The sequence below is a fragment of the Pteropus vampyrus genome, unplaced genomic scaffold (assembly GCF_000151845.1).
Source record: "Pteropus vampyrus isolate Shadow unplaced genomic scaffold, Pvam_2.0 Scaffold85, whole genome shotgun sequence".
NCBI classification, from domain to species: Eukaryota; Metazoa; Chordata; class Mammalia; order Chiroptera; family Pteropodidae; genus Pteropus; species Pteropus vampyrus.
The window spans coordinates 4,929,744-4,957,204 of record NW_011888866.1 but is presented as its reverse complement, the minus strand read 5'-3'; the positions used below and the strand labels follow the sequence as shown (position 1 = coordinate 4,957,204).

The window sequence follows — 27,461 nt, the reverse complement described above, 5'->3', positions numbered from 1 at the left end:
GTTGGATTCTCCACGAAAATAATTCTAAATTATGTAACACAAAGTTTGGTTATAATTAAAATAATATTTGAAACTAAACTAGGCGAACTCTTCACCCCCATGAACAATAGGAAGCAGCATCCAGATTATAGAAAGAGAAACAAGAGTAAAGGTCTAAAACTGAAAGGTTTACAAGATAACTCAGTGTAAAAATTTAGCAGCATTACGGATAGAAAAATGTGATAAAATGAGTCAAATACAAACTTTCCAATTAATTTATTTAAATTCATTAATGTTGCAAAAATATGATATGCAACAGATCAGGACACAAGTTATTGTATTCCTAACAAGTCAGAAGGAAAACAAAATATTACATCTCCTTAGTAAATCAAGACAACCCTAGTATTTATTACAGGGACCACATCAACATCTTGCACAGTCATCAGAACTGAATTTCTCACACTGTAAAATGACAGCACTAGGCTAGGCAACATCATCTGAATACTAGTAAAATGATCACAGTACATTAATTTTTTCTAAATGGCAACATGTGAACCAATGGTAAGGAAAATATTTGAATTTTTGAAATATATATCAAAGTGCGTTAGTATCTAACAAACTCTGAATTGTGTTCTATTTGAATGATGCCCCAAGGGCTGTGGAAGTCGGTGGCCCTGAACACCACTGATGTTTACTAGCTCAGTTTATGTAAATAATTGTTTAAGGTGCAGAACTTTAGAAATTCCATATACAAAAAGTGCAAGTGGAGTAGCTAATAATTTCCAAGTTCCTCCTTAGTCACACTGAATATAAAAACAAAAATTTCAAAATGCAAATATTTTAAACCTTTTGTAGAATGTCTTAGAATCAAACAGCTATCTGAAGAAAACAGCTTAATATAATTCTCTATTAATTTGAAAGCATTAAACCCTTGCTTTTCACTTGGTATCTAATTTGTTATTAAGTGCTTTATGTGAACTTTTCATGGAAATTTTTAGTTCTCAAAACATAAGAAATTAAGTAGTTCTATCATATACAGTTCCAACGAAGTAACAGTTCCATTCAGTGTCACATTTTAGTGTCACTCTTTACTGTTCAACACATTACTTTATATTCAATTACTATTTAGAACTTTAAAAGAAAGTTACACTACAAGGACTCACCATCAATTTGACTCTAATACATTCCAAATCTTGGGACGGGAAGAGGAGTGAAAAGCTCCCTAGGTAATTCCTCTGTACTTTAGAACATTAATAATCTCCCACTTCCCTAACCAGCTGACCTTCCTATGTAAGTCTAAATTCTTGACTCTCTCCTAGCAACTCAAAATTACACAATTCCTGTTCCCTATGACAAGAAAAATTCTAACAGAATAGTTGGTTTAACTTATAAGCACATTAATTCCTCTACCTATCCCATCCCTTTGATATTTGTGATCCATTTCTCAAAAAACTATATGATGGGAAAAATATAGGCATGAAAACAATGAGAATGGGGTAGCAAGCTCAATTTTCAGCCTATCCGCTACTCCCTTCTTGATTGAGCACTGTTAGCAATTTTCCATATATAACATGGGAAAAGGAAGGATAAGCTACTGTAATCTTATATACAACCTAACCAATTTCATCAGGAAACTAGCCTGTCTTGCCTGATATGTCCTGATACTAATTTATCAACTGAAGAAATCTAAAAAGCCAATTCCTACATTAAATCACTTTCAAATTCCCTGAGCACATACATAAGAACAGCAAAATAGTATTGCTGTATATACTCATTTACAAAGTCTCTACCAAAAATCAGATCCCTTACCTTGTTAAACTCTGGAATAGCAGTTGAAGAAATTCTACCTATACTTGTCAATCAGCAAATTTTGGTATTCAGTGCAGTTACTAAATAGTGATGTCCATTTAGGAAAACTACAAAATAACCTAGTTCTAAACTTTAATCCGAGTACTGTAAATGCTTACCCTCTCTGTTCCAATTTGCTTCTATATGAAGTGATAAAGCAGAAGAAATTAGGAATTCTCATTCTAGGTATTATCACCCTTTCCCCGCTTCATTCTGTAGTCTCCTTATTCACATATTCTGTGTGTAGCCTGCAGGTTTTCCCGCTGGATACGAGAAATGGTACCAAAGTCTGTCATACACAGTACTCCCCTTAACAAGGACTCATTCAGTGGGATCTCAGGTAACAGTTAATTCTTTCCCTTTTGTAGTTTTTCCTCTTACTTCCTTTCCAATTGCTTGCTAGGTTCTACTTAGAAACATATTTATTACTCAATCATATTTACTAATCATGTTTATTAATAAAGACTATTAAGTTTAAACTGTGAGGTCAATATAGCATCTTTCCTTGGTACTTTTTAGGAATATGACCAAGCAGAATACAATCAAATTACTTTAAATTACTTTATATGAGAAACTTCTGACTAAAAAGAGGCACTCAGAGCCCAAGTATAATAAACAAAAAATGAAAGATGCATCAAATTAAATCAGTTAAGTTGGATCTATGACCCCAGCGGAAAGATAAAATACAGTTATAAGTACTTTCACCTCAATCAGTAGTGGAAAATTAAAACTGAATGGTATGGGGAAAATGTTACAACAATACAAATTACAAATAACAAACTTAAATAAATGCTTTCCCTCTAATCTACGTTATGATCTTAAGTCCCATAATTATGAAACATTTATTATGGGGCAAATCCCTATACCAGATTCCATTAAGGTGTAGGTTAGAGTAGTGCATCCTTTCATTATATCCCAAGTGTTATTACTATTCCATATGAATTTTAATGTTTTAATAGAATGCAGGCTACTTCTACTTTAAAAAAGTATTAAGGAAAACACGCCACTTTCGTAACAAGTTGTATCTGTAGTTGGGAACAATGCTTGCACAAGGAAAGGTCAATAAACCCAAAAAAGTGTTGAAACTGAAGAAACAAAGAAAACCACGATTAAAAAGCTCAGCCTATTTTGAGGGAGATGAAGACTTACAGATAAAAGACTACTTAAAGTGCTCTAAAATATAGACTCTAATCATAATTAAATCCAATGATCCTTTAATTCATAATCTTCATCTGGTCAAATTAGAAGGAATGTCTAAGTTATTGTTAGTTTGCTTGTTCAGTACAAAGTGTTTCTAACATTTAAGCAATAATGGTTTTGACTTTATTCACTATGAGATTAGTTCAGGATCTGCCTACAGCTGCTGGATCCAAGTCAAGTAAGGAGGCTGCGGAGGAAAGTCTCAACCTGGGAACCCTCCAACACCTCCCATAATTGGACTTAAGTTAGCATGCCAAGTTTATGACTGAGGAGGACAAAAAATAAAGGAAAAATCTTTCACGATAGAAACTTTGTACTAAAATTGGCAATGCTTAAAGCAACATGTATGTTCAGTTTAGGATAGAATAAATCTTAAAAGCTTAGCTCTTATTCACTTCAATTGTGCTACTCTAGGACACGTTTTTAAATTACCTTATAGGAAGGGCTGGAGTATGGTCTGACCCTCAAATTAGGAAGGTACTAATTTTACCAAATGTATGAGTCACACGAGTACATGACACACTATTAGACCGAACTGCTGTTTTAGGATGGTTTTGTGGGTAAATTAAGTTCTCTTTGGGGGCATAAGTACAATTTATTTCAATGTAGAGTCAAGGTATTTACCAAATTAAGGAGTTTATATGCTTATATCAAATGTGTCATCCAAAACAGTGTAATAATGATACTCTAAGACTTACAAAATAATTTACAGTACTGTCAATACGATTCAACAGAAAATGTGAAAACACACCATAGTTGACTAGGTCAAACACCTATCAAGTTGAAATAACTGATATGGAAGTATTTTGGTAAAGTGCTCACAATGAGAGCAGTTAAAAAAAGCAGCTCCTGTTTTCCAGAGAACACTATTGACAGTGAATAACTCATCACATTCTCTGACTACACTGCACTCATACAAATTCAGGAGAGTGATACCCTGGACACAGCTTATTTCACATTAGTGAACAAACCTAAGATTTTTATAAAGTTCTCACTTTTGACCAGGAGACAAAATGTCCCATATATACATATATATACAAACTCTAATTCTTACTCTCTTATATTCTCTAGTTTTAAAAATGACTTTTCTGACTTATCTGTAAGTTTATAAAGGGAAAAGTGTGCAATACACTTGTATCTGTGCTTCTGAATTAAGTAACAATATACATTAAGTGATAAAAAAATGCTTAGGATGGTACTAATCTACTTAGATTATGTACATGACCTTTGGGTATTCATGACAACCAGTTTAACTGTCCCTCACCTTATGAGCCACTTTATTTTTTAAGTTACCCAGGAAATGTAGTTAACCATATACAAAATGCAAAAATTCTAACATGCACTTTATAAAATCATGGTCTTATTTACTTGCATATTTTTCCACAAGATAGGTATACATTAAAAAATTGCTCAAAACATAAAAATATATATTATCTCTCTCCTTTACCATTTAGGCATATAAATATTTTACTGAAGAAGACGCATCATTCAATAAACATATGCAAAAACTGCTTTATATAAAGTGTGGTTCTTTGCTTTTAGCAATATAAAATATAAAATGATTACAATTGGCTAGTTAATAGCTAAATTCAAGAGATTTGCAAACCAATACAGCAGTGAACAGTCTCTTATACAAAAGTCCATTAAAAAGTCAAGTCAATTTTGTAACAGGTTACATAAAAATCAGGGCTAATAAATGCATTATAAATGCAAAAAAGAGCATTGCTTCATCAGCACATTCTTCAATCTTGTTTGGACTAGATGCCAAACTTACTGTTCACTTTTTGGTTCATCTTGTTTTCCATTAAGCTCTTGATCAACTCTGTTTAATGAAAAAATATAGATAATAAAACACCAGCAACTGAACAATTTTCTAAAAATAATGATTATTTTTAGCATAGAATATTATTCTGTTAAAAACAAAGCTTTGCAAAGAAGCAGACATAGTAAAAAGGTTACCACACACTTCCCCAACCAGAAAAAATAATTTTTAAAGTCAAGAGGACACTGGCAAGAAATGTGACTGTGGTTTCTTTAAAGATTTTAAAACACTTACATAGAAATGCATATAAACTTTATTAAAGTTAAAATTACAACAGAAAGAAATGTTGAATTGTAACACAGCTGAGGCAGGGATCTAAGTGATGAGAGTGGCAGGAATAATTCTCTCAAAAATGATTTTGTTAAGTGAAATATTAAAATGTCATGACAGTCATATGCCGCATAATGACATTTCAATCAATGACAAACTGCATATATGGTGATGGTCCCATATTATAAATTCCCATTGCCTAGGGATGTTGTAACATCACAGAGCAACACAATACGGTACAGTAATGTCCTGGTCCTTTGCATTCACTCACCATTCACTCACTGACTCACGCAGAGCAAATTCCAGTCCTGCAAGCTCCATTTATGATAAGTGCCCTATATGAGTGTACCATTTTAAAATCTTTTATAAACTGTATTTTTACTGTATCTTTTCTATGTTTAGATATTGCTTAAACATTTACCATTGTGTTATAATTGCCCACAGTATTCAGTAGTTACATGCTGTACAGGTTTGTAGCCTGGGATCAATAGGCTATACCATACAGCCTAGGCTATACCATCTAGGTTTGTGTAAGTGCACTCGTAAGATGTTTGTACAACCAAGAAATCACCTAATGACACCTAATCTCAGAACACATCCCTGTGGTTACGTGATGCATCACTGCACTTCATTCAACACTCGGTTTTTTATCTTATCACCAGTACTCATAAAGATTTCACCTTAAGTTCCTCTCCATGTCGTCTCTGTTAACTTTTGGTTTTAAAAATGTGCCCTACTATTTTCAAAACTTGAATGTTATCATTTTCAAGCTGATGAAAGTTTATAATTTTTTTTTTAAGGCTACAGAAACTTTGTACAAAAACTAAGAAGTGCCTGGAAGATAAATGTAATGGTTCTACTTAGGGTTAAACAAAAAGAAAAAAAAGAAAGAAAAAGAAAGATAAAATAGTAGTGCTAGGTTGCAAACAACATATTTCAATAAAAAGTACAGTCCTACTAAATTACTTATTAAATTACTTAATAGGTAATTAAATACTAAGAACTTAGTAAAAGGCCCAATGTAGCAGATTTCATAAATAAAGGCAATTCATTTTGAAATCCATGAAGCAGCTGGCTTCGAAATGTTCTACAATTACAGATTATATTTTTAATTTCAGCCACTTGTCTGGCAAATGCACACCAATGCCTAGAAAGGAATGAGAAATCAGCAAGATCTAAAGTCACTGTCCATATCTCTAAGTTAAAAGTGTTTGTTAAACCGTAAAGTGTCATTTAAAAATGTAAGCTATGATTCTATCACATGGTCAACTGAATTCCTGCTCATCAACAGAGCTAAAATATGTCCAAAGTTAAGAATGTTCCAGTTCTAGTTACTTAGAACTGGTTACTTAGAACGGTCAAAATGATAACTACATATAAATCTCTCACTTTAACTCTTAAGATTGTATTAAACTGTATTGCTAATTGTCAATATTTTAAAAGTCCATTAACAAGTTAGATCCAGATCCTACACTTTTTAAAATTACTATATAAAATGTAACTGTTTTATACCCTTGCCTTTCATCTTCTATGCCAAGGTATTAAAAGATAATAGTTTGTTATGCTCAAAGCAGAAGTACTCAAAATTAAATTTAAGATGGAAAGCAGAGTGTTTAACTATTAAATGGAACATTAAAACTTTTAGGTATTTTATCACATGTAGAATTTGACTGGTTAGCAGGCCACTTAAGCATACAAAGAAATCAATATTGGTTAGCCAAAGAATACATGCATTGCAAATATAATCATCAGCCCCAGAGAAATAAATTGATTTCTTAAAAAAGCACTCAAATATTTCAAAAGACCAACTTACAGATTTAAAAAAATACAGTGAAAGAGATAAAGTCTTCAAAGTAATTGGTTTTTCAAATAGTATTCTTAGTAATTTCTCTGGTTTTACCATCAGTATTTATACCAAAAAGGAGGGAAGATGGGCTGTGACCGTTAATTCCTAATTGGCATTACATATAATGTTAAAACAAAGTGAATCCAAGCTATGTTCAGCACCAGGAACTTTGAATTCACTCTGCATTTGAATTCTGGGGCATATTTATATTTACAAATGCTATTATCTTTGTCTACAAGCTAACCAACCAATAAAGAAGAGTTAGTCTGTGCAATGCAAATGGACTAGTCTAGATGCAACCCAGTCAAGGTGTGCATATACCTTTTCTGTTTCTTTTTTAACTTTTCTTCTTCATACCTTGGTAGGGAAGAGTTATTTCAGTGAATATACATGTTATGAAGATGAACAAAAACTTTAAAAAAAGGCACTGAAATGCATATAAGTTTGAAGGCAAAACCAAAATTATTTAATATACTAATGTAGAAAGTCAAACCTGACTTAAGAAATCTGGCTTTGACACATCAAACAGATTAAAACCTCAGATTAACTAATAGACCAAAGAAACTTTTTTCTATATTATAACACTGTGATACTCAAGTATTTATGTTAACAGCCTCTACCAAGTTCTTTTAAAAATTAGATGGATGTAAGTGAATTTGGTAAACAGAGTAAATTCTCACCACTGGAAAGTATTAAGGTTATGATGATATAAATTACATTTTATTTCTCTAGTAATATGATTATTCAACGTCATGATGAGCTTACTCAAATTAGGAGGGCAGCATGCTTAAGTCTGGAGAATATTCTGTATTATTAACCAAAATCAGGTCAGTACATCTCTTAGAGCGTAACAAGACTTTACAAATATAAATGAATCACAACCAGAAATAATTCTTCTTACTTCTTTAACTGATATCCTGAAGAAAATGGTGACTTAAGGGGAAGGTGTTGGAAAATGGCTTCTTCCCCTTTTTCTTTGTTACAAAAATAAGAGAAGTTACGAAATATTTATAACATACAAAGTGAGAAAAAATGAGTATTGAAAAATATTTACCTCTTGCACATCAACATATAAGATCCAATACAATTAAAGAAATAAAACAAAACATACTGTTTTATGCATTCTGGTATGCCAACATATTCCATGGGGACAAGTTCCGCTAGTTCTGCCAAATTAAAGACGTATCTAATTTTTTGGCTGAATTTTGAGCTATGAAAAAAAATAAAAATAATTACCTCAATATTTCTGACCAACAGAACTGACAAGAAATTCATATAGGGAGTTTGTATTTTTGCTTTTTTAAAAAGTCAATGCCCTCAGAAAATTACCTAATAAATGGTCTCGTAACAGCCAGAAGAGTTCTGATAAACCAAGATGGATGTACGATGATTAGAGATTTTAGGTTTTTCCGTAACCTGAAGTAAAAGAAAAAGTTAAAAAGCTCTACAAATTCTAATGCTAGAAGTTAAGACATTAAATAAGTATGTGGATGTTTATATACAAAATTAATTGAAATCCCTCATCCAAGAGTTCCCATTTACATGTGCAATGTGAGATTCCTTTAAAGACATGAAAATGCTTTTTACAGGTATGCTATTGGCACTTGAATTGTGATGGTCATTCTTACTGCTGTAAAATAAACTTTACTTCATTTGTCTAAATTTATGTGTAGCCTGTTGTTAAATGTCTCTTAGCATATATTCACTTGTCTTCAGCACTGTCAACCAATGGTAGGGACCAATACTGCATAGAGAAGTAAACTATTTTCATTTTTCAGGAGTGAGGGCAAACTGGTACTAATATCTTCAACACCATGAAAGGCGCTGTGCAAAGGTAGGAGTGGAGATCACCACAGGAACAGGCAACATGAATCAGATCTTGTATTCTTATGATGTCTAACACTTTTATTAAAAACTGAAGGCATTATTCTAGACAACTTAAAATGACCAAATAAAAACTATTTTTATCACACATAATTTCACACTTAAATAAAGTACTCATTAAGGATTTTCTTAAATCACAAGAACTAGCCATTATCATGGTGAGGTATGAAGAGAAACCTATTAATGAGTCTGAGCTGATTAAAGTAGTCTGAATTAGCTGTGGTCAAGTCAAGTCAATTGGAGGATCAAAGTTCCTTCATTAGCATGGATGACTAACTCAAAGGAGAATATACTTCAAGAACTCATTCCAAAGAAAGATTACAGTTAAACAAGTACCATAACATAAAATGTGTTAACACTATAAATTAGGCAAAACTCAGAATGTAATAAAATAGAAATGTACTAAGTTCTCCATCCTTTCCCCAATTGTAAATTATAGGAAAATGTTCAATGTGGTAAAAATAAGGAGAAATAAAGAGCTATTAAGTATCTGTTTTAAGGAATTCAAGTTATTCTTTAAAAAACATCAAAACTACCAATTTCTTTCATAACATTCTAAAATATTATCTCAAAAAATAGAAACTTGCAATGAAAATAATAAATGTGATCTAGGAAGTGGACACAAGGTGCCTTTATGTGGCAACAGAAAATAAAATTTAATCTAATAAGGCTATTATAAAAATTATTCAGTTTAGCTTTCAACTTGTATTTACAGTACCTTCGATCAATTTGCTGGTAGCATTTCCTGAGCCATCCCAGACTGGGCATTTTTCTTCGAGTTGTTGCACCATTTAAATAAACTATCATGTAGTTTTCTGCTACTAAAAGCTCCAAAGTGCCAATAACATACCTGTAAAAAGAAATTAAACTTAAGCCTTAAATATAGATTTGCAAGACAAAACTAGGTTATCCAAATTATACAGTTCTTTTCTCTCCCTTCAACAATAGCAAAAACAATTAAAATTTTGACACAGCATTAATTGGTATAATGACTATTTTAAAAAGGGTTATGTTTTATTTACTTTTAAAATTAATTATATATATTGAGGAAACTGAGTTATCTCTTAGAAATATATATTGAAATGTTTATAGATGAAATGATATATGTCTGGGATTTGCTTTAAAATTACAGTGGAGTATAAATTGTGGGAATGAAATATAAATTGGTAATTGTAGAAGTGGATGATTAGTACACAAAGATTCAATATACACCTCTCTACCTTTGGATATGTCTGAAATTTTCCACAATAAAATTTTAAAAAACTGCACTAAAAACTGCTTTAAAAAACTTGACTCTGAAAATACAACAGAACTGAGTCAGCTTAGTTACATTTGGCTTCTTGGGGGTAAAGGTAATTTAGTCGTATGATTTTGGGATGAAAATCACTTAACATGTCCTCAAATGTAAAATAAAGAAGTTGGAACAGATAAGCTAAAATGCCCATTCTTGTTTTAAAATAACATTTTTTTCTGTCAAGCTGGAAAACAAATAGTTTCATAATACCAAAGAATAAGTTCTTAGTAAGAATCAGAACTGTGATATTTATAATTTTTACCCAGCTAAAGTTCACTTACTTAAATTGGACATCCGATTAACTCAGAATTCTATCTAAACATTTTTGTGAACATACACTTACTTAAAGAGATTGTCCATCAGGTATCTATAGTTAGGTTGACCACTTTCAGGCATAAAACAGACAGCAAACACAACAATGGCATTCAATCCATCTCCATAATATCCTGAAAAAGAAACCAAAGATAAAGTCACCAGCATGATTTTACTCTGAAGATTTTTCAGAGGACATCTGTATGGCTGATAGAGTATAATGATTTACTTTCCACAAATTTCTGGATCAAAGTTATTTATATTTTTTAAATCTTTAAATACACTCTTCTCAAGAGAACAAAGAAATTTGAAGAGGAAAAGGTGGGCATAAAAACTAGAAACCCATTTAAACCAGCATAATCAGAAATGCAGACTTATTTTAGCAAGTAGACAAATACAGTAATATAATCCAAGCAGACACAACATACTATCTGCAATAAAACATTTTTATGCCACTTAAATTTTAAAGTGGGTGCTTTTTAAAAAGTAGTTTTACATTCGACGATACCTATTTTGTAGATTTTAGGGTATTAATACTAAAGAAAAAAAATCACACCTCTGACATAATTCTAAGTAAAGAAAACCAGTGCTAAAATGTGTATGTTTCAATTACAATCTCTAGATATTAGAGATTGTGTCCAATAACAAATATTTTAGCTTTAAATTTCATTTCTATTATTTACAAACATGCACTGAAAAGGTTTGGATATTTCAAGTATATTAGAATCTTCATTACCCTTCTTATTAATCCTTTAGTCACAAAACGTATCGTGATAATTCAATAGGATAAAATGCTCTAATTATTTTTCCGTAAGAAAAGTAAAGTATCATTTCTGAAAAATATTATGTTGAAATCATGAGGTACGTCTCACAACTTGCTTCCTATGAACCTGCTGAATTAATCTGTCTGTGGACTTCCTGATCCAAATTATCTTTTTTTTCATCTGAATAAGATTAAATTAGGCAGAATAATGTAACTACAAATATTCAAGTGATTTGCTTTCAGATGAATGAAGACTACAGAAATAAGCAGGAGACTGTATTTGGCAGAGAATAAATTAAGTAGAAATGACTCTATGTGAAAAAACCAATCTGCTTGACCTATGTGGCCCCTGTCTTGCATTAGGAAGATTTCAGGTAAAATGACATGCTCACAGAGTGAGTTGTATTTTGATTACTACAATAATTCTAGTGCTATTTACACAATGCCTACGTGTACTTCTATATAAAGCACCCTCAAACTGAGAGAAGTTATAATTGTACTTCATAGCTTTACCTACTTGACTTGTAAATTTCTTAAGGGACAAAGCCTTATATTTTTATATATTCCACAAATATACAAAGTATGTATAAAAATGTGGAATGAACTAATTTTCTACTTTGTGGTAAAGATGAATGATACGTTCTGGGTTTTAATGCACATTAAGAATCATAGTTTAAAAAGCCAGCTTTTACTTATATCCACTAAAGACTGTACGAGAATGTTCATGGCAGTTTTAATTCTAATAGTTCAAACCAGAAACAACTAAAATGTCCATCAAAAGAATGGATAAGCAAACTGTGGTTTACCCATGCAATGAAATACCACTCAGCAATAAAAAGGAATGAACTACAGATGCATGCAACAATATGGATGAATCTCTCAAAAAATTCAGACTGAGCAAAAGCAGACCAACAAGTGTACACTATATGATTCCAGGTATATAAAGTTTTAGAACAAGCAAAACTAATCATAAGGGTAGACATGAGAATAGTGATTATTGGAGAGGAGGTACTTGTTGGGGAGGAGTATTAGAGAATTTTCTGAGGCAATGAAAATGTTTTCTATGTCTATGGGTGTAGGTATATATGGTTATATAGGTATTTGTCAGACCTAAAAAAGCCAAAATCTCATACACAGAGACTAGAACAGTGGTGACTAAGAGCTGGGGGAAAAGAGGAGATGTTGGTCAAAGAATACAAACTTCTAGTTAAAAGATGAACAAATTCTGGGGATCTAATGTACAGTTTAGTGATTATAGTTAATAATACTGTATTAAATACTTGAAATTTCCTAAGAGAGTAGATTTTAAATGTTCTCACCACAAAAAAGAAATGGTAATTATGTGACCTGATGCAGGTGTTAGCTAAGGGTATGGTGGTAATCGCTTTGCAATACATGTGTATCAGGTTGTACACCTTAAATTTATAATACAATGTTATATGTCAAATATATCTCAATGAAGCTGGAAAAAAATTGCAAATGTTACAAAAAAAAAAAGAGTTAGAGCATTTCACTGTATATAAATTATAAATGGATAAAAAAGGGAAAAAGTAAAGTCCTAGTTTTGGGAGGGATCTAGGAATGGGGTGGGAGAGACATTTTCTAATGCACATTTACAGCTTTTGAACTTACTGTATGCATGTATTAACGATTTTTAAATGTTGATTTTATCCTTTTACTTCAAACCTGTTATGTTTCTAAAATGACATGATGTTTATTATGCTTTAAATTATGTAATGTCAAGGGAGAGTTTGAGCATTTAGGTTTCCGATGTTGCTTTAAAAAATCTGAATACTCTTTGGCAACTCTTACCTCCATGGCTGATAACTTTTTTATAGGGTTCAATGGCCTTCATATCAACCCTGTGGTCTTGCTCTCCAATTCTGAACATACGCCAGCGCCGCCCATCTTCTTTTTCCTCTGCTGCTGTGTATTCAGTAATTGAGCCTTTCCTAATAACTTCAGTAGTTTTGGGTTTTGGAAGATCATCTGTCAAAATAAAAGGTTTTTGAATCCCAAATTGTTATTTATACCATAAAAATCAAATTACATGTTAACCACTTTACTATCTAATTAGAATGTTCAGAGAAGTTTTCATTATACCTTCTGTGGAATTTTAAGTATTTCTTCCACAATAAAGGAAAAGGCTTGCTCTTGATGAGGCTATTTTATGCTTTTGGAAATCATGGTTCTTTAACTTTTTTTGAATTGCCTAATTCAGAAAACACCTAATTAATTACAGTGCAATGTATATCCACGAATTCAGAAAAGATAATTCATATAGGCATCAAAATCTTAGTGCACTGGCTCTGCAATGCCTTTTCAGATTCTGTTTATAACAACACTGTCCTTGACAGCTATCAACGCTATAATTATTTAAAGTAATTTTTTGGGAGCCACCTTTTTGTCATTGTTGAGCAAATAAATTATTCTCCAAACATTATAAAACCAGATAGAACGTGGTTAACTAATCAATCATTATTTCCCATTTGATCAGTTTTATAAAGCGGAAATTTATTGATAATATTCTGAAGTGTACATGCAAAAGTATATTTTAAATTGATATTAGCCAAAGCATAAGCATCAATGATTAGGTGTAATTTATATTTCCAGAATGCATTTTAGCTGATTTTTAACGATGTAATGATTTTCAAAATTTTAGTATCGTAGTCCTTACCAAAAGATGGGGGAGGGGAACCTACTGCATGTTAGTTGTTTGTTTCCAAGATAAAGCTGTTAACGGAAAATATCCTTCCAGGAAATGACTACAGCAGCATTAAAGAAAGAAGAGACAAAACACATAGGCAGAAAACTATTTCAGTATCTTTATAAAATACTGCTTATCACTGGACTGCTCATTGAACCAGAAAAACGGAAGAAAAAAGGAATAAAAGATACAGCATTATCAAGGATCTTACTCTTTACTGCAGATAAGATACCTAGTGCTTAAATACTGCTTTGAAGTAAAAATCATTTTAAAGATGGACTACATATATTAACAACTACACAAAGATACTGTAGACAATTATCTAATTAAAGAAAGCACGCAAAGCAAAACACATGCCAATTCCTTTGAATTCCAAATAATGAATGATAAGGAATATAAGGTTTGGGAGCTAAGAGTATACATTAATTCGTGTTGGTTGTTTACAAAGTGCAACACTATTAGGCAAATCCATTTAAAAAACTACCCTGGGAAAAATCCCTTTGGAATTCCCTCTCTGAAAACCCTTAACTACTTTCAGCACATTCCCTAAATTATATGTCTCTTCAAAGATTTTTTTCTTAGCTGATCAACTATTAGAATATGCCATAATTATCAAGCGATATTTTGGGAGCAACCATGAAAAAACTTTGCAGCATTGGGCAATTAAGAAAAAAAATAAAACCTGTGCAATCTACCATAAACAGTTCAAAAGCTATGAGAGTATTCAGTGTTAGCAAAATTTCGTATCTTAGTAAAAAAAAATATGAACTTTAAAGAATAACATATTTCAACAAAACCCCTTAATCACTGATTTTAGTTGGTTTCATGATCAAGTTTTAAGTTTTTCCAATTATCCTAATATGAGAATGCCATTATAAAAACATGTATGTATATAAAGACAAACATTAATAAAAGTCAGATAAAAACAATGAAACATTTACCTTCCCATTCAAATTCATTACTGTTCTCTGACGGTGTGTCTAAACCATCTAAGTCAATCTCCCCACTTTCATCCAAATCATCTGACAATACAGAGCCATCACTAGGGTCCAGGGTCAGGCTAATGTCTGGAGCCATTAGTTTCTTTCTTACTTTATTTCCATTAACTTCCGGTGAGCCTGGAATGAATCAACAAAGTGAAGGATATATTAGAAGGAATGCTTAAATATCTACTTCATCCTTAGGAAAAATAACATTAACTAAACACAAGCCCAAAGCACTAATTTACAACTTCAGACTTTGATCACTATTGCTTCTATATCAAGGCAAGATGCTGTATCCCAGCAAGGATATGCCTTTTTAAATAACAGAGGCAGACCTTACAGTCACCTCTTAACTACTGAAAATGATCTCCTCACCTCTTTAGTGTGGAAATTTCCAAAACAAAGGATCTGTTTTTGGAAAGTTAAATTTCCAAAAAACTTTCAAAGCATTCCAAAAATGCTTTCTTCAACATTCAACTTATTCTTTGGCTCCTTATGATGAAACAAACACTGAGTATATTTTTTTCCTGACAAAGAAATGTGCTAAAAAATAGCACAGTTAAAGCCTATCATTTTACTGAAACTAAAAGTGTCAAGTTCTTACCAGGCTGGCTCTCTGGTCCAGTTACAGCTAATATATCTGCTTCAATACTATCATCTTCTGGTAAAGGTCTAGAAGACAGAGACATACCAAGACATACCCTTTTTAACCAGAAAATTAAAAAAAAAATTTTGAAGTTCAAAGCTCTATTAAAAATAGCTTATAGAAACAATTACAAGGAAAACCGAATAAAGCAGTTTCTTAAGTACTTTACAAACCACCTTTAAAGAAAATATTTTCAGGCTGTCAGAGCTAACTACATATTTACATAAGAAACACATAAAAATAGATATAAATTCTTTGTATTCTTTATGTAACTGCTTTTAAATACAACTATAAAACAAATGTAAAAATTATAAACCTAAAAAACAAGTATTTGAATGCATGAATTTAATGTGATATATGATACAATGTATGATGAAGCTAAATTGTTACTCACAATAGAAATATGGTAATGATGGCTATAATTCTTCTGAGTTCAACATTTCTATAAAACTATTATCATGTACTATGCAATGAATGACTCAATACTCTCACTAGCTGTCTACATTCCAATTGCTAAGAGACCTTACTGTGCACTGGATGGTTTTCTGACCATGATGGCATAGAAATCTCATTTAAATATAAGGCCAGCAAACTATCATGCTGTACGCCTTAAGCTTAAGAGTGATATGTCAATTATTTCTCAATAAGATTAGGGAAAAAAAACCAAGATCTGCCTTTGCTCTTTTCTATTAACCCACCCTGGGCCAATACAATTGTAAATACAAATGCAAATGTGTTATGGTAGCTGGCCAGATGATCTACAAAATCCTTGCTTATTTATTTAATACTCTTTTCTTAAAAATAAAAGCAGAAAATTAAGTCCAATATTCATTTAATAGGTGACACTGCAATAAAGAAATTTCGGAGTTTTATTTTAAGTCTGTTTTCATTTAAAAGCATCGCTTACATTGGAAAATCTTCATCTTGCCATTCTTCCTTAAGTTCTACACCTTCCATCCTCAGCTTAGACTCGATGTCAACTATAAACTCCTGATAATTCGGAGAGCCAATGTCCTGTGAAAAAAGAAAAATTTATAACCTATTTTCCACTTTACTTTTTACCTGCTGAAAAGGTGCAATAATCTTATACCTTAGTTCCCACCTCCATCTTATCAACGATTCAGCTAAAGCTCAATGGTGTGGTCATGAAATAAATTTATTAGATTGCTAACTATCACTTTAAAAAAAAATGAGAAAACAGAGTATATATATTCGCATTTGTTTTTAGTTGTATCTATGCATGTGTGTCCCAGGCTGTGATTTAAAATTTATTAGATATTGTGAATTATGTAAAAACAAGGGGAGAGAGCAAGGAATAAAATTAAATAAATATGTTTTCTAGTCTAAACTTATAATTAAAATTTCTGTCCTCTGGATAGAGGTTGATTCTAGAAATTGAACACTAGCAAACAGCACTTACATTCTTATGATTCAGCAGAACCAAGTGGTATGCTGTCAGCCTAATTTAGTGAATATTTTTGTTCATGCAACTACACGTTGTAACTTAAGCCATATATTTTAGTTTCAGTTTTTCCAAGGAAGGATGTGAGTGTTAATATCCTCATTTTACCAAGTGAGGAACCCAGAGATTGGTTTAGTTGATGGAATAAGAAACAGAGGTTTAAATATATTATTGAAGAAGTCATGAAAATCAATTGGTTAACACAGCAACAAAAGTTGTGACAAGAGGCAAGAGGTATAAATGAGTATTTCGTTCACTTATATCAGAGGAAATCAATAGATGTCTAAAGTTATTTATTAAAAAAGCAGTAAAACATATAGTATTTCTTAAGAGATAGAAGGTAACACTAGATATTACTAGAAGTATTAAAACAAGGTTAAAAGTGGTGGACCTCCAGTAGAAGAAAGAGATGAAGGGATGAAGATCAGGGATGAAGAGAATGACCCATTTTCATAGTAAATATTTTTAAACTATTTGACTTAAAAAACTGCGTATGAATAACTTTTTAAAATACTTATCAAATAAAACAAATGGTACGAGCCATTAACATTCACTTCAACTAGTCTTCTAAAACAAAGATGTGGTCATGTTTTATGGTAGCCTTATCTGCTATTATAATACTCAAAAGATGCACAAAGTTGTATAGAAAACAACTATAGCATTATATTCTAGAACAACAACAACAAAATTACACTAGAAATTTTCTAAAGTGCTAGATTTCACATGCTGAACTATATTCACACCTTTGCTGAGACTGGGAGGCTCTTTCCAGTTTGAATTCTTATATATATATGCTTAAGAAAAAGTTTCAAACACCTCAAACAAAGGTTTAAATTTTGGAGGATCCAATTGTTAGCACAGAAAAATGGCAAATGCTGTCTCTTCCTCAACCAAAATATTTGTTTTGAAAAATCGGTTAATTTATATATAGGAGTAAGGCATTTTTAATACTCTGGGAAAACAGCGAGCCAGAAAGTTTTGAGCAATTAATAAAAAACACACTTAAAATAATCTTGACATATTTCACAGTTCCTCTGCTTCTAATAGCCTACACTTTACAGTAGTTAATATACGCTTTCAATGATCACTCCATAGGTTATTCTGACAGCAACTCTTCCTTCCTTTAGGGAGGAAAATAGACGAAAAAGGAATACCTACATTAATAAATAACCTTTTCTATTTAGAATACAGAACTAATTAAAAAAAAAAAAAAAAGTATGGCCAAAAGGCCCAAATACTTAATACTTACTCTAGAGTTACGCTCAAGTGAGACAAAAGCATTCTATTGCTAAAGGCTGAAAACTGACAGTCCCTTCCAAATTTTTAATTCAATGTTTTCTCAAGTCTTTGATACTCAATCTAAAGTGAATTAATATATTTCCCTAAATTCAATAATCAGAAAAGTTTCTATTATTTTGTCTCACCTTTTTTACTGGGTGTTGGGAAGATATCAGGATGTTCCAGGTATCATTCTCAAATGTCCCACATACTCGGAAATATATTTAATATTTCAAAAATAAAAGCAGTGACTGAAAATTGCTACTGTTATATTCTCAACACCCAGCACAGCGTCTGGCACATAATAGGTTTGAAATACTAGTTAAATATTTAATTGTAAAGTATGACACAAGAATCATAAGCTTTTGGTTTGCTCAACCTCTTAGGCTTATTTTTATTAAATTATGTAAATAGGCTTTCTGTTATGTTTTACTCCTCAAAAAGCGTAATGAAAATATTTGAGGCAACCCACATACATGCACTATCAATTTCTGTTGGTACAATTACTCTTTGCTTTTATATGTATCCTGTGAAATTCTAGAAGACAAACCATGTTTTTTAGCTGCTTTACCACTTGATCTAGAAAACAGCCCCCCCAAACACAGAAGGCCCAAGTACTTCAACTCTCTTAGCCTATGCATTCAATCTTTAACATCATACTGAATCATGTGGTATAAATACACCGCAGTGTATCAACATGGATATTTAGTTCGGGGATAATTAAATAAGCTAGTTAAACAGAACCTAGGAGGAGAAATAAAGAGATTCACCCTTGACCATTTCATCATGAACTTTAGGGGGAAAAGTCCACTAGATAGATGTAAACAGTTGATACAGCTGAAAGAGTACTGTTCTTGGAAGCACTTTACCATCAGCAGCTGTAAGAACAGGAAACAAATGAGAAAGGAGCAATATAAGCACAACCATTTTGAAGGAAATCAGGATATTGCTGACTTAAAGTTAACTGTGACTGTTTCCCATTTTTTGTTCAGATTTTGTAAATTAGAATGGGGAAATAACACTTAAGATGCTATTCGTTAAAACATAATGCAACAGGAATAACCTGATTTCTCAACAGACTTGTGGTAGTTGTGGCACATTATTACTTATGCCAGTTCTCAGTGGAGGTCACAGATACAAATTCAAAACAGTTGCTCATCTTAGGTTAAAAATCAAGGAGACAATGGAGACAATTTCTTCCTGACATAGCTTCAGAAGGGAGGTGTGGTGGTAAATTCAACCAAGAAGTGTATTTACTCATGCCGCTTGGCAATATGAGCAAAAATAAATATTACGATCATATTTAGAAATGCCTGAATTATAATTTTACACGGTAACGGTAACTTTACTATTATATAGTTTAACACTGCTGCTGGAATAGGTACTAGGAGCCCCATCTATGCTGAGATCAATTATAGCTGGCAGAAGAAAATGTCCAGGCAAGCTTTTTACTTCTTTATTTAAATGAAAGGGATTCATTCTAAATATTTATGTTCACTTTTTCCTATGAGGTTGGCAACACTGGTAGCACTACAGGACAATAATTTAGGCCATCCTATATGTTTACTAAGGTCCACCAAAACACCCCTGGAAAAATCCTATGAGCTTTCTTGAGAGCAAGGTCATGAAGGTTTTTAAGAATGAAACAACACAATGTAATCTCATACCTGTTAAAGTGGCTACTATCAAAAAGACAAACAAACAAACAAAACAAAAAACAAGTGTTATCCAGGCTGTGGAGAAAAAGGAACCCCTGTGCACTACTGGTGGGAATGTAAATTGGTATAGCCACTATGGAAAACAGTTTGGAGGTTCCTTAAAAAATAAAAATTGAACTACTATTTGATCCAGCAATTCCACTTCTGGGTATTTATCCAATGGAAACGAAATCATTATATGCACTCCCATATTTATTGCAACATTATTTACAATTGCTAAGAGATGGAAGTCACCTAAGTGTTTATGATGAAGGGATAAAGAAAATGTGGTGTGTGTGTATGTACACACACACACACACACACACACACACACACACACACAGAGGAATATTATTTGGGTATAAAAAAGGAAAGATATCTTGCCATTTGCAACAACATGGATGGACCTTGAGGGCATTATGCTATATAAGTCAGAGAAAGACAAATACTGTATGATCTCACTTATGTATGTAATCTGAAACACAACTACAAAAAACAAACGAAACTGAGCTCATAGATACAGAGAACAGATCAGTGGTTGCCAGAGGTGTGGGGTGGGGATGAGGTGGCAGACAGAGTAAAGGGGGTCAAAAGGTACAAATTTTCAGTTATAAAATAAGTCCTGGGATGTAATGTACAGCATAAACATTATAGTTAATAATACTATATTACATATTTGAAAGTTGCTAAGATAGCAGGTCTTAAAAGTTCTCATCACAAGAAAAAAAATTTTCATAACTAAGTGTGGAGATATGATTTCATAATATATACAAATACTGAATCATGTACAGCTGAAACATAATGTTATATGTCAATTATATCTCAATTAAAAAATGAAATGAGGTACTCTATCAGAAATGTTAACACAAAATTCAAGAAAAACAACGGTGCTGACTTTTCTTAAAATTGTGACAATAAAGCAAAGGATAATTATGCCACCTATAAAAGGCACATTTATTAAATTACCAATAAGGAGGTGCCTGAGACCTTTAAAAGATTAAAGTCTAATAACTAATCTCTAACACTTTGTTGCAGGGTTACAAATATTATAATTTTGGAATATAATTGTCATACTATACTAGTATTCTGCTTTATAAGATGTAAACTTAACAAGACACCTTTCAATCCACTATCAGCCAAAGTTAGTTTATGGGATCTGGCCAAATATACTACTTCCTTTCTTAGATGCCTGTCTTCCTCACTGTTCCTTTTACCAGCAATACTCCAGATGGAATGAACAGAACTGCTTTCCTAAAGAGTGCTTTTCATGTTTACCAACCACTTGTACATTCATCACCTCTTATGTACTAACCAACAATTTCCCGAGGTATAAAACACTGGTGTTATTGTCCTCATTTTATCTTATATACGAAGCAAATGATGCTACATCCTGGTTCCCAGACCTAGACTGTTTCTAATACAGCACAGTGTCTTCAGTTCACTGGCAACTTTTTAGAGTTTTAATGCCAGGTTTGGTTACACTTAGCTTCAAAGGTCCTGTAATGCCTAAAGATGATGTCGTTCAAGTTCCATGTTTGCAGAAGTGGACCTGTCATACTTCCTATTTAAGCCCAACAATATTAGGCTGCAAGAGAGGAGATTATGAAGACTAAGAATAGGGTTAAGAGAAAATGTAAAATGATAAGAACTATGGATAAGATGTGTAAGATCAAGATAACTGTCTGCAGGGTAATTAAATTGGGCAACTTAAGTTGCAATTTTGAGGAATTGTTCATTTACAAATTGCAGAATTATAAAATACCAGAGAAAGAACGTTGTTTTAAAAAATTAAGAAATTAAACATTAGGAGAAACAGAGATCCTAATCAAAAAAAAAAGATGAGGATGAAAAAAACAGCAACACTAAAACTCAATCACACACTTCAACTACAAGGGAGGCACTATGACTGCCTAGATGAACACGACAAAAACTGTGCTCTCAAAGAGCTCCCAGGACAGAGACAAGGGAAGTTCCGAAGCAACGTAATAGAACCAAATAGTTTTCATGTAACATGAGTTAGTTGATCTAGTAGGTCTCCAGTGGCATCAGATGAACCCAGGAAACCCAAATTATTTTTGCCAGGTATTCAGGCAAAAGGTTGTGTCTGAATCCATGCAGGAACCCGACTTTTCACGTAGGAAGGTCTATTAAAGCCCTGATTACAAACGCCGCTTCCGCGTTTATTCTCCGAGGGTACGAGGCACCTCAGTCCAAGCTTCTTTGTTCTACACCAGGACGGACGCTGGTCATAAACGGGGGATCAACGAGGCCCAGTCACCACACCCAGACCGGGGTGTGCAGGGGAGCGTACAAGGGAGCAGGTTCCATCCGGAGCACAATCATCACAAACGGAAAAGGGGTGTGTGTGTGTGTGGGGGGGTGAGGATGGCAAATGCAAACAGGAGCCGAGCCAAGGGCGGGGGCCTAAGCAGGGCGGGATCCGGGAAGCGCCTCCCGGGCAAATTCTATAGCGCCCCCTACGAATAATAACCCCTTGGGCTACCTTTCTCCGGTGGTCCAGGGGAAAGCGCCCCTCAGACGCCTGCCCCCAGGTCTGTTCCCAGCCCAGACCCGCCGTGTCCAACCTTCCCGGACCGCACTCACTCCGGAGGAAGCCTTGGCTCCCTCGTCTTCTTCGCCCCTCCAGGCCGGCGACGTGGGGCTGACGGCCAGGTCGCAGAAGATAGCGCCGAGCGGAGCCTGCTCCCCTCGGACAGCGGTGGAGACCCGGGCCCAGTATCCTGGTCACAGGTAGCGGCAACGGCGCAGCTGACCCGGATACAGAGAGCGGGCCCGGGAGGAAGTGACTACATCCCGACCTCCTCCAGGCGCGGCAGGCGGCGGAGGCGGGAGCGTAATGTCTTCTCGCAGCCCGGGAGTCCCTCTCCCCGCCCCCTCCGCCGTCGCAGATTCCAGTCTGCGCGTGCGCGCGCGCGGCTGCCCTACTTTCGGGCTGGGCTGGCGGGGTACCCTTGACGCCTTCTTGGCGGCGTCTCTGAGGCAGCGGGCGCTTCTTCGACGTAGTCGTTATGTTGACTTTATTGATTGCTACAATAATTGTATATTATAAAATGGACGAAGTGAGGGGACGGAAAATATCCGAGGCCTCATTTTGAAGAACTGGATCTCAGAAGAATCCGGAGTTTGGTAAAACACGAGGGTGGACAGCTTTACCCTGCAACAGTGCTTCTCAAACTATATGTAGGCCAGAGCGGTCGATTTATTATTTTTAAAATTTTCAATTAGTTATGGACCATGTTTTGGTAAGATAAAAATATTGGAAACATTTTATCGTTAGAGTCAGTAGCCATCAATTTACCTATCAAATTGCCATAAAGTTTTCTAAATGATTACGGTCAGTTTCTGTACTATTCTCGCTGTAGACCCGTAACAAACAGTTCTTTGAAGGGCGCAGGTATATGGATCATACTTTGAGTAGAAACCCTACTCTACAGCTTAAAGGGAATAAAATTAGCTTGGAGAATATCACAATCCCTCTCAAAAATCTCACCCACTGAATTTCTGCCAAGGCTCAGCAGTCAACTATTTGAGTAAGGCATTAGGGAATGATGAGGCTTGAGAGGAACTGAAAAGCTCAAAAATTAAAATCATTGACACAAAATGCCGCTTTGGGGTTTACCTTGCTTTGACATTTACTCACTATTGGTAGGCGGATAAACGCTCTGTGTCTCACCTATGAAATGGGAAAAAGAAATAATACCTACTTCATAGTTTTTGTGAGATAAAGTCCGGTATAAGAACAGTGCTTGGCATAATCATATGTAAGTGATAGGTATTATTATCTTCCCCCTATTCTAGAAATTTTGCTAAAGAGCTGGCAGAGAAAACAAACAAAACTGATCAACTGATAAACAGCTTTAATTAAACAACTTCTTGGGCCATGCTGCTATAAGCTATTCCATCTACAGTTACAGATTTTTAATAGTTCCATATTTTGCTTATTTCAGTCCTGCAATGACTAGTATTCTCCACAGGGTGGCAGAAAATCATTTGATATAGAGTTATGTGATTTTTGCAATTTTTAGTTTCTTTTTCATTTCAAAAACTATTGTTTAATAAGCTTGATCAGTGTTTGCTTCAGTTTTGAGTAAGTCATTCTAGTATTTGTCTTTTTAGTCCATCTCATTAATTATCTATACTTGCTGTTGAGACATTAGATAAACTACAGATAAGGCAAAAAAGAGACTCAGATTTTTGTATACATATAACTACATAAATAGCACATATTTTTATAAAATTGCGATAATTTGTACCTAATAGTTTATAATCTTTTTTTTTACTTAAAAATATTAACTCTTTCAGGTCAATAAGTATATTTCAACAACATTTTTAATATGGAAAATTTCCATACCAATAATTCCTTATTGAACATTTAGGTTGCTCCATTTTTTATAGTTAAAAATGACACTTCATAGAATGTTTAAAAAGTCAGAAACATAGGACTAACATTTTCAAACAATATGCTAGTTAACATTTTCAAATAATATGCTCAATATATTTTCCTTTAACTTTTAGGTGAACTACCTTAAACAATGGGTCCATTTGTTAATCTGAAAAAAAGCATAGAAAAGACACAATTTTCCCTGTGTTTCCGGGGAAAATACACAATATTTAGTGTATTTTTATAATCACTTATTTTTTCCTATGTGCCTCCTTGAATGGGCAGATATTTAGACTCTTAAAATTTGGAAAATAATTCAGAAAGAAAAAGGGTGGCTTTCAGACCCAAAGTAGAAGGTATCATTAGGAAAGTGATCAATTAGTTGAGAGCGATCATCGACCTTTTCCTCTGTGGTTTCTGCTTTCGGTGTTATACTTAAATAGGCCTTCCTCACCCTAAAATTATTCAAATAGCTATAGTTGTTTACAGTTTTGTCTTTAAAAAATATGAATATTAACTCCAATTGGAATTGTATATAAATGCTTATCACATGAGGTCGGGAATCTGATTTTACTAAACTGACGAAATAGTTTGCCTAACAGTATTTATTGAATAGTGGTTCTCGAAATGGACTAGGTCTCAATCAAATAAATAAATATTTACCTTCAGAGTTGTCTTAGGTTACTCATTTCATTCAAGTATCCACAAACCTTTTGACAAGCCTTTGTATTCATTCACAAGCCATCGTTGGACAAACTTTTATTGAATAGTATTGTGAGTCAATACTGTTGGGCCCTGAGGGTACAGATGAAAAAGACACAAAGTCTACCCTCACGGAGCTCACCGACTAGTCAGGGAGAGGGGCAAATGAAGACAGAAAATAATTTGGTGGATTGAGGTAACCTGGGTACTTTCAAGGTGCAGTTAAATAGAAGGGAGCTAAATAGATTGGGGGGAGAGTGGGAAGTGCGGACAGTAAAGGAAGATTTTCTGAAGGAAATAGGAGGATCTTTCAAGCAAATGCAATGGCATATGCAAATGCATAGAGGCTGCTAGGAACTAACTGCACATTGTTCATCAGGACTGGAGCACAAGCCATGGGGGAGTAGTGAGTGTGCAAGGCCAGGAACAAAAAGAAGTAGCTGAAAGCCAGATTAAATGGGATTTTTTTAATGCTAAGGATTTATTCAGAATCATATAATGACCAATATGGAAAAGCAATTAATTATTACTGTATAATTGTGCTCCAAAAGAAGAGACTGAAACAGGTCTTACACGATGATAGCATCATTAGGATAAGTCCTAAACAACTTTGAGAGAAACAACACTTATTTGAATATGTGCTTTAGTGTCTGTGTTAAAATCATTCATGTTACTTTGTTATACTTCATACATCAAAACAAAAGCAGTCAGCCAAAATAGACTTTCAAGATGTGCTGAGTCTACCTGCTCCCCACCCCCACCCCAACTTTGGACCAGCAGTAAGATGAGAAATGATGAAGAAGACTTGAGACAACACTAAGAAAATGCTTGTGTAAATTCAATTTTCAGAAGGTGTAACATACATTAAACAAAACTCTTGAATGTTGCTATATTCTCCACTGTATAATTTTACAGATTGTTACCTTGCATATGAGCATATAAATTAAGTGATGTTTGGCAGCTCACTCATAATTTTTGAAAAAAATATGAAGTATCCTTTTTACATGGGCTGAGGATGTCTTTGCTGGTTGAGCTTGAGGGTAAAACTGGATATAATTATATGTTCGTTTAATTATTCATAACTTGAGTCTGAAATGAATGTGTACATATTTTTCACTCATCCACTTTATAAAATTCAAAACTAAACCCAGCAGCAGTTTCGTCTTTGGCATGATGGCAAGTTTCTTTCTTACAGTGAACCAATAAAAGAAATCGTTCCAGACAGAATTTGTGCTTCCCTATTTCGGAAAATCAAATTGTACTGCACACAGATATTACACATCACCATTGTGTGATGCTCCACATTTCAGAATACATAGAGGAAAGTAGCAGCACACATTTCTAAGAAATATTTCCATGTGCAGAGTTAGAGTTACATTATGGCCATTCAAAGGGAAAACTAGGCTTATTTGCCAGAGAATTTTAGTTCACAGAACTTTAAGGATTCAACTTGTTCAGGAAACTAGCTCGGTTATGGGTTGAAGTCATGTGAGAGCAAGAGTCAGATCTAGTTGTGTTGAAGATGAGAGGAGATGTGCGTTCCATCCAATGCAAGTTAGAAAAGACTAGTACCTTAGATTACTCATCAAACAAATCTTATAGTTCATAATCAAGTCCTCTATGAAGACATTCCTGCAATGTCATAAAAGGAAGGGCAAATATGAATTTAAAACTACCTGAGGATATACGTTTTATAATACAAAAGCATCAAATTTGGCAAAATCATAGCAACAAATAGATTGGAGATCACGGTTATCATTTAGAAAAAAGATGATGGCTAGAGATCCATCTACCCTGAATAGGGATCATTACAAAAGAAATCACTCCACTTATTAATTAATCTTTTATAAAAATACTGAGACATAATATCACCATGCTTGACTTATAACTAAAATAAAGATTAATTTTGAAGAGGGATGTTGATTTCACTCTTCTTTAAGATATGAAATGTTAGTAGCAGTATAACCATCTATATTTAGAAACATACAAATAATAGCTTCTAATTAGCAAAAAGCAGAGTTTGATTGATCGACTGATGATTTTTACGAGTGATAATGCTTTTTAAATTCTTTCTTGGCTAAGTAAAGAAAAGCGAGAATTGATCAATCATGATTGTGCAATCAATTATAGTCTTTGCATCAAGATTAATGAAAAATTAAATATACCACTGCCATTCACTGAAGCACTAATCATTTATTCTGCATCTTTAGAGTCCAAGTACAATTTTACTTGTTTCAAAAAAATAAGTGCATTTCAAATACACGAACAATTGTTGATTCAATTGGGAATTTCATTCTATTTCACGAAACAAAGTTTTAACATGGCTCTATGTAAGGCAAATGCATTTTTATTTCATACGATACAAA

The 27,461-nt window shown here is 33.6% G+C and overlaps 1 protein-coding gene across 5 annotated transcripts; it reads right to left on the bottom strand.

The window, feature by feature from the left end:
• Window positions 1–238: 238 nt before the first annotated feature.
• Window positions 239–22,847, bottom strand: BNIP2 (BCL2 interacting protein 2). Of its 5 annotated transcripts, none has more exons than XM_011363396.2 (11): window positions 22,596–22,847; window positions 16,462–16,568; window positions 15,513–15,580; window positions 14,867–15,043; window positions 13,031–13,207; window positions 10,487–10,589; window positions 9,568–9,699; window positions 8,295–8,381; window positions 8,077–8,175; window positions 7,287–7,322; window positions 239–4,849 (listed from the first exon to the last, which is right to left on the bottom strand). In XM_011363396.2, the coding sequence occupies exons 2-11, from the start codon at window positions 16,509–16,511 to the stop codon at window positions 4,798–4,800; spliced, it is 981 nt and encodes a 326-aa protein (XP_011361698.1). In that variant the 5' UTR covers window positions 16,512–16,568; window positions 22,596–22,847; the 3' UTR covers window positions 239–4,797. The 5 variants fall into 5 exon arrangements, with proteins under 5 accessions (XP_011361698.1, XP_023388315.1, XP_023388316.1 ...); XM_011363397.2 differs by having other exon boundaries at window positions 4,667–4,849; window positions 22,592–22,842; XM_023532547.1 differs by lacking the exon at window positions 9,568–9,699 and having other exon boundaries at window positions 22,596–22,842.
• Between the last annotated feature and the right edge of the window lie 4,614 nt (window positions 22,848–27,461).

What these genes read in the sequence shown, in the direction of transcription:
- BNIP2 (XM_011363396.2), bottom strand. Translation starts at nt 16,511, where the DNA reads ATGGAAGGTGTAGAACTTAAGGAAGAATGGCAAGATGAAGATTTTCCA. An exon ending in TAATGAATTTGAATGGGAAG is followed by an intron (nt 13,208 to 14,866) that starts GTAAATGTTTCA and finishes TTATTTTGACAG; the next exon opens with ATGATCTTCCAAAACCCAAA. An exon ending in TTAAAAAAGAAACAGAAAAG is followed by an intron (nt 4,850 to 7,286) that starts GTATATGCACAC and finishes TTCATTAAACAG; the next exon opens with AGTTGATCAAGAGCTTAATG.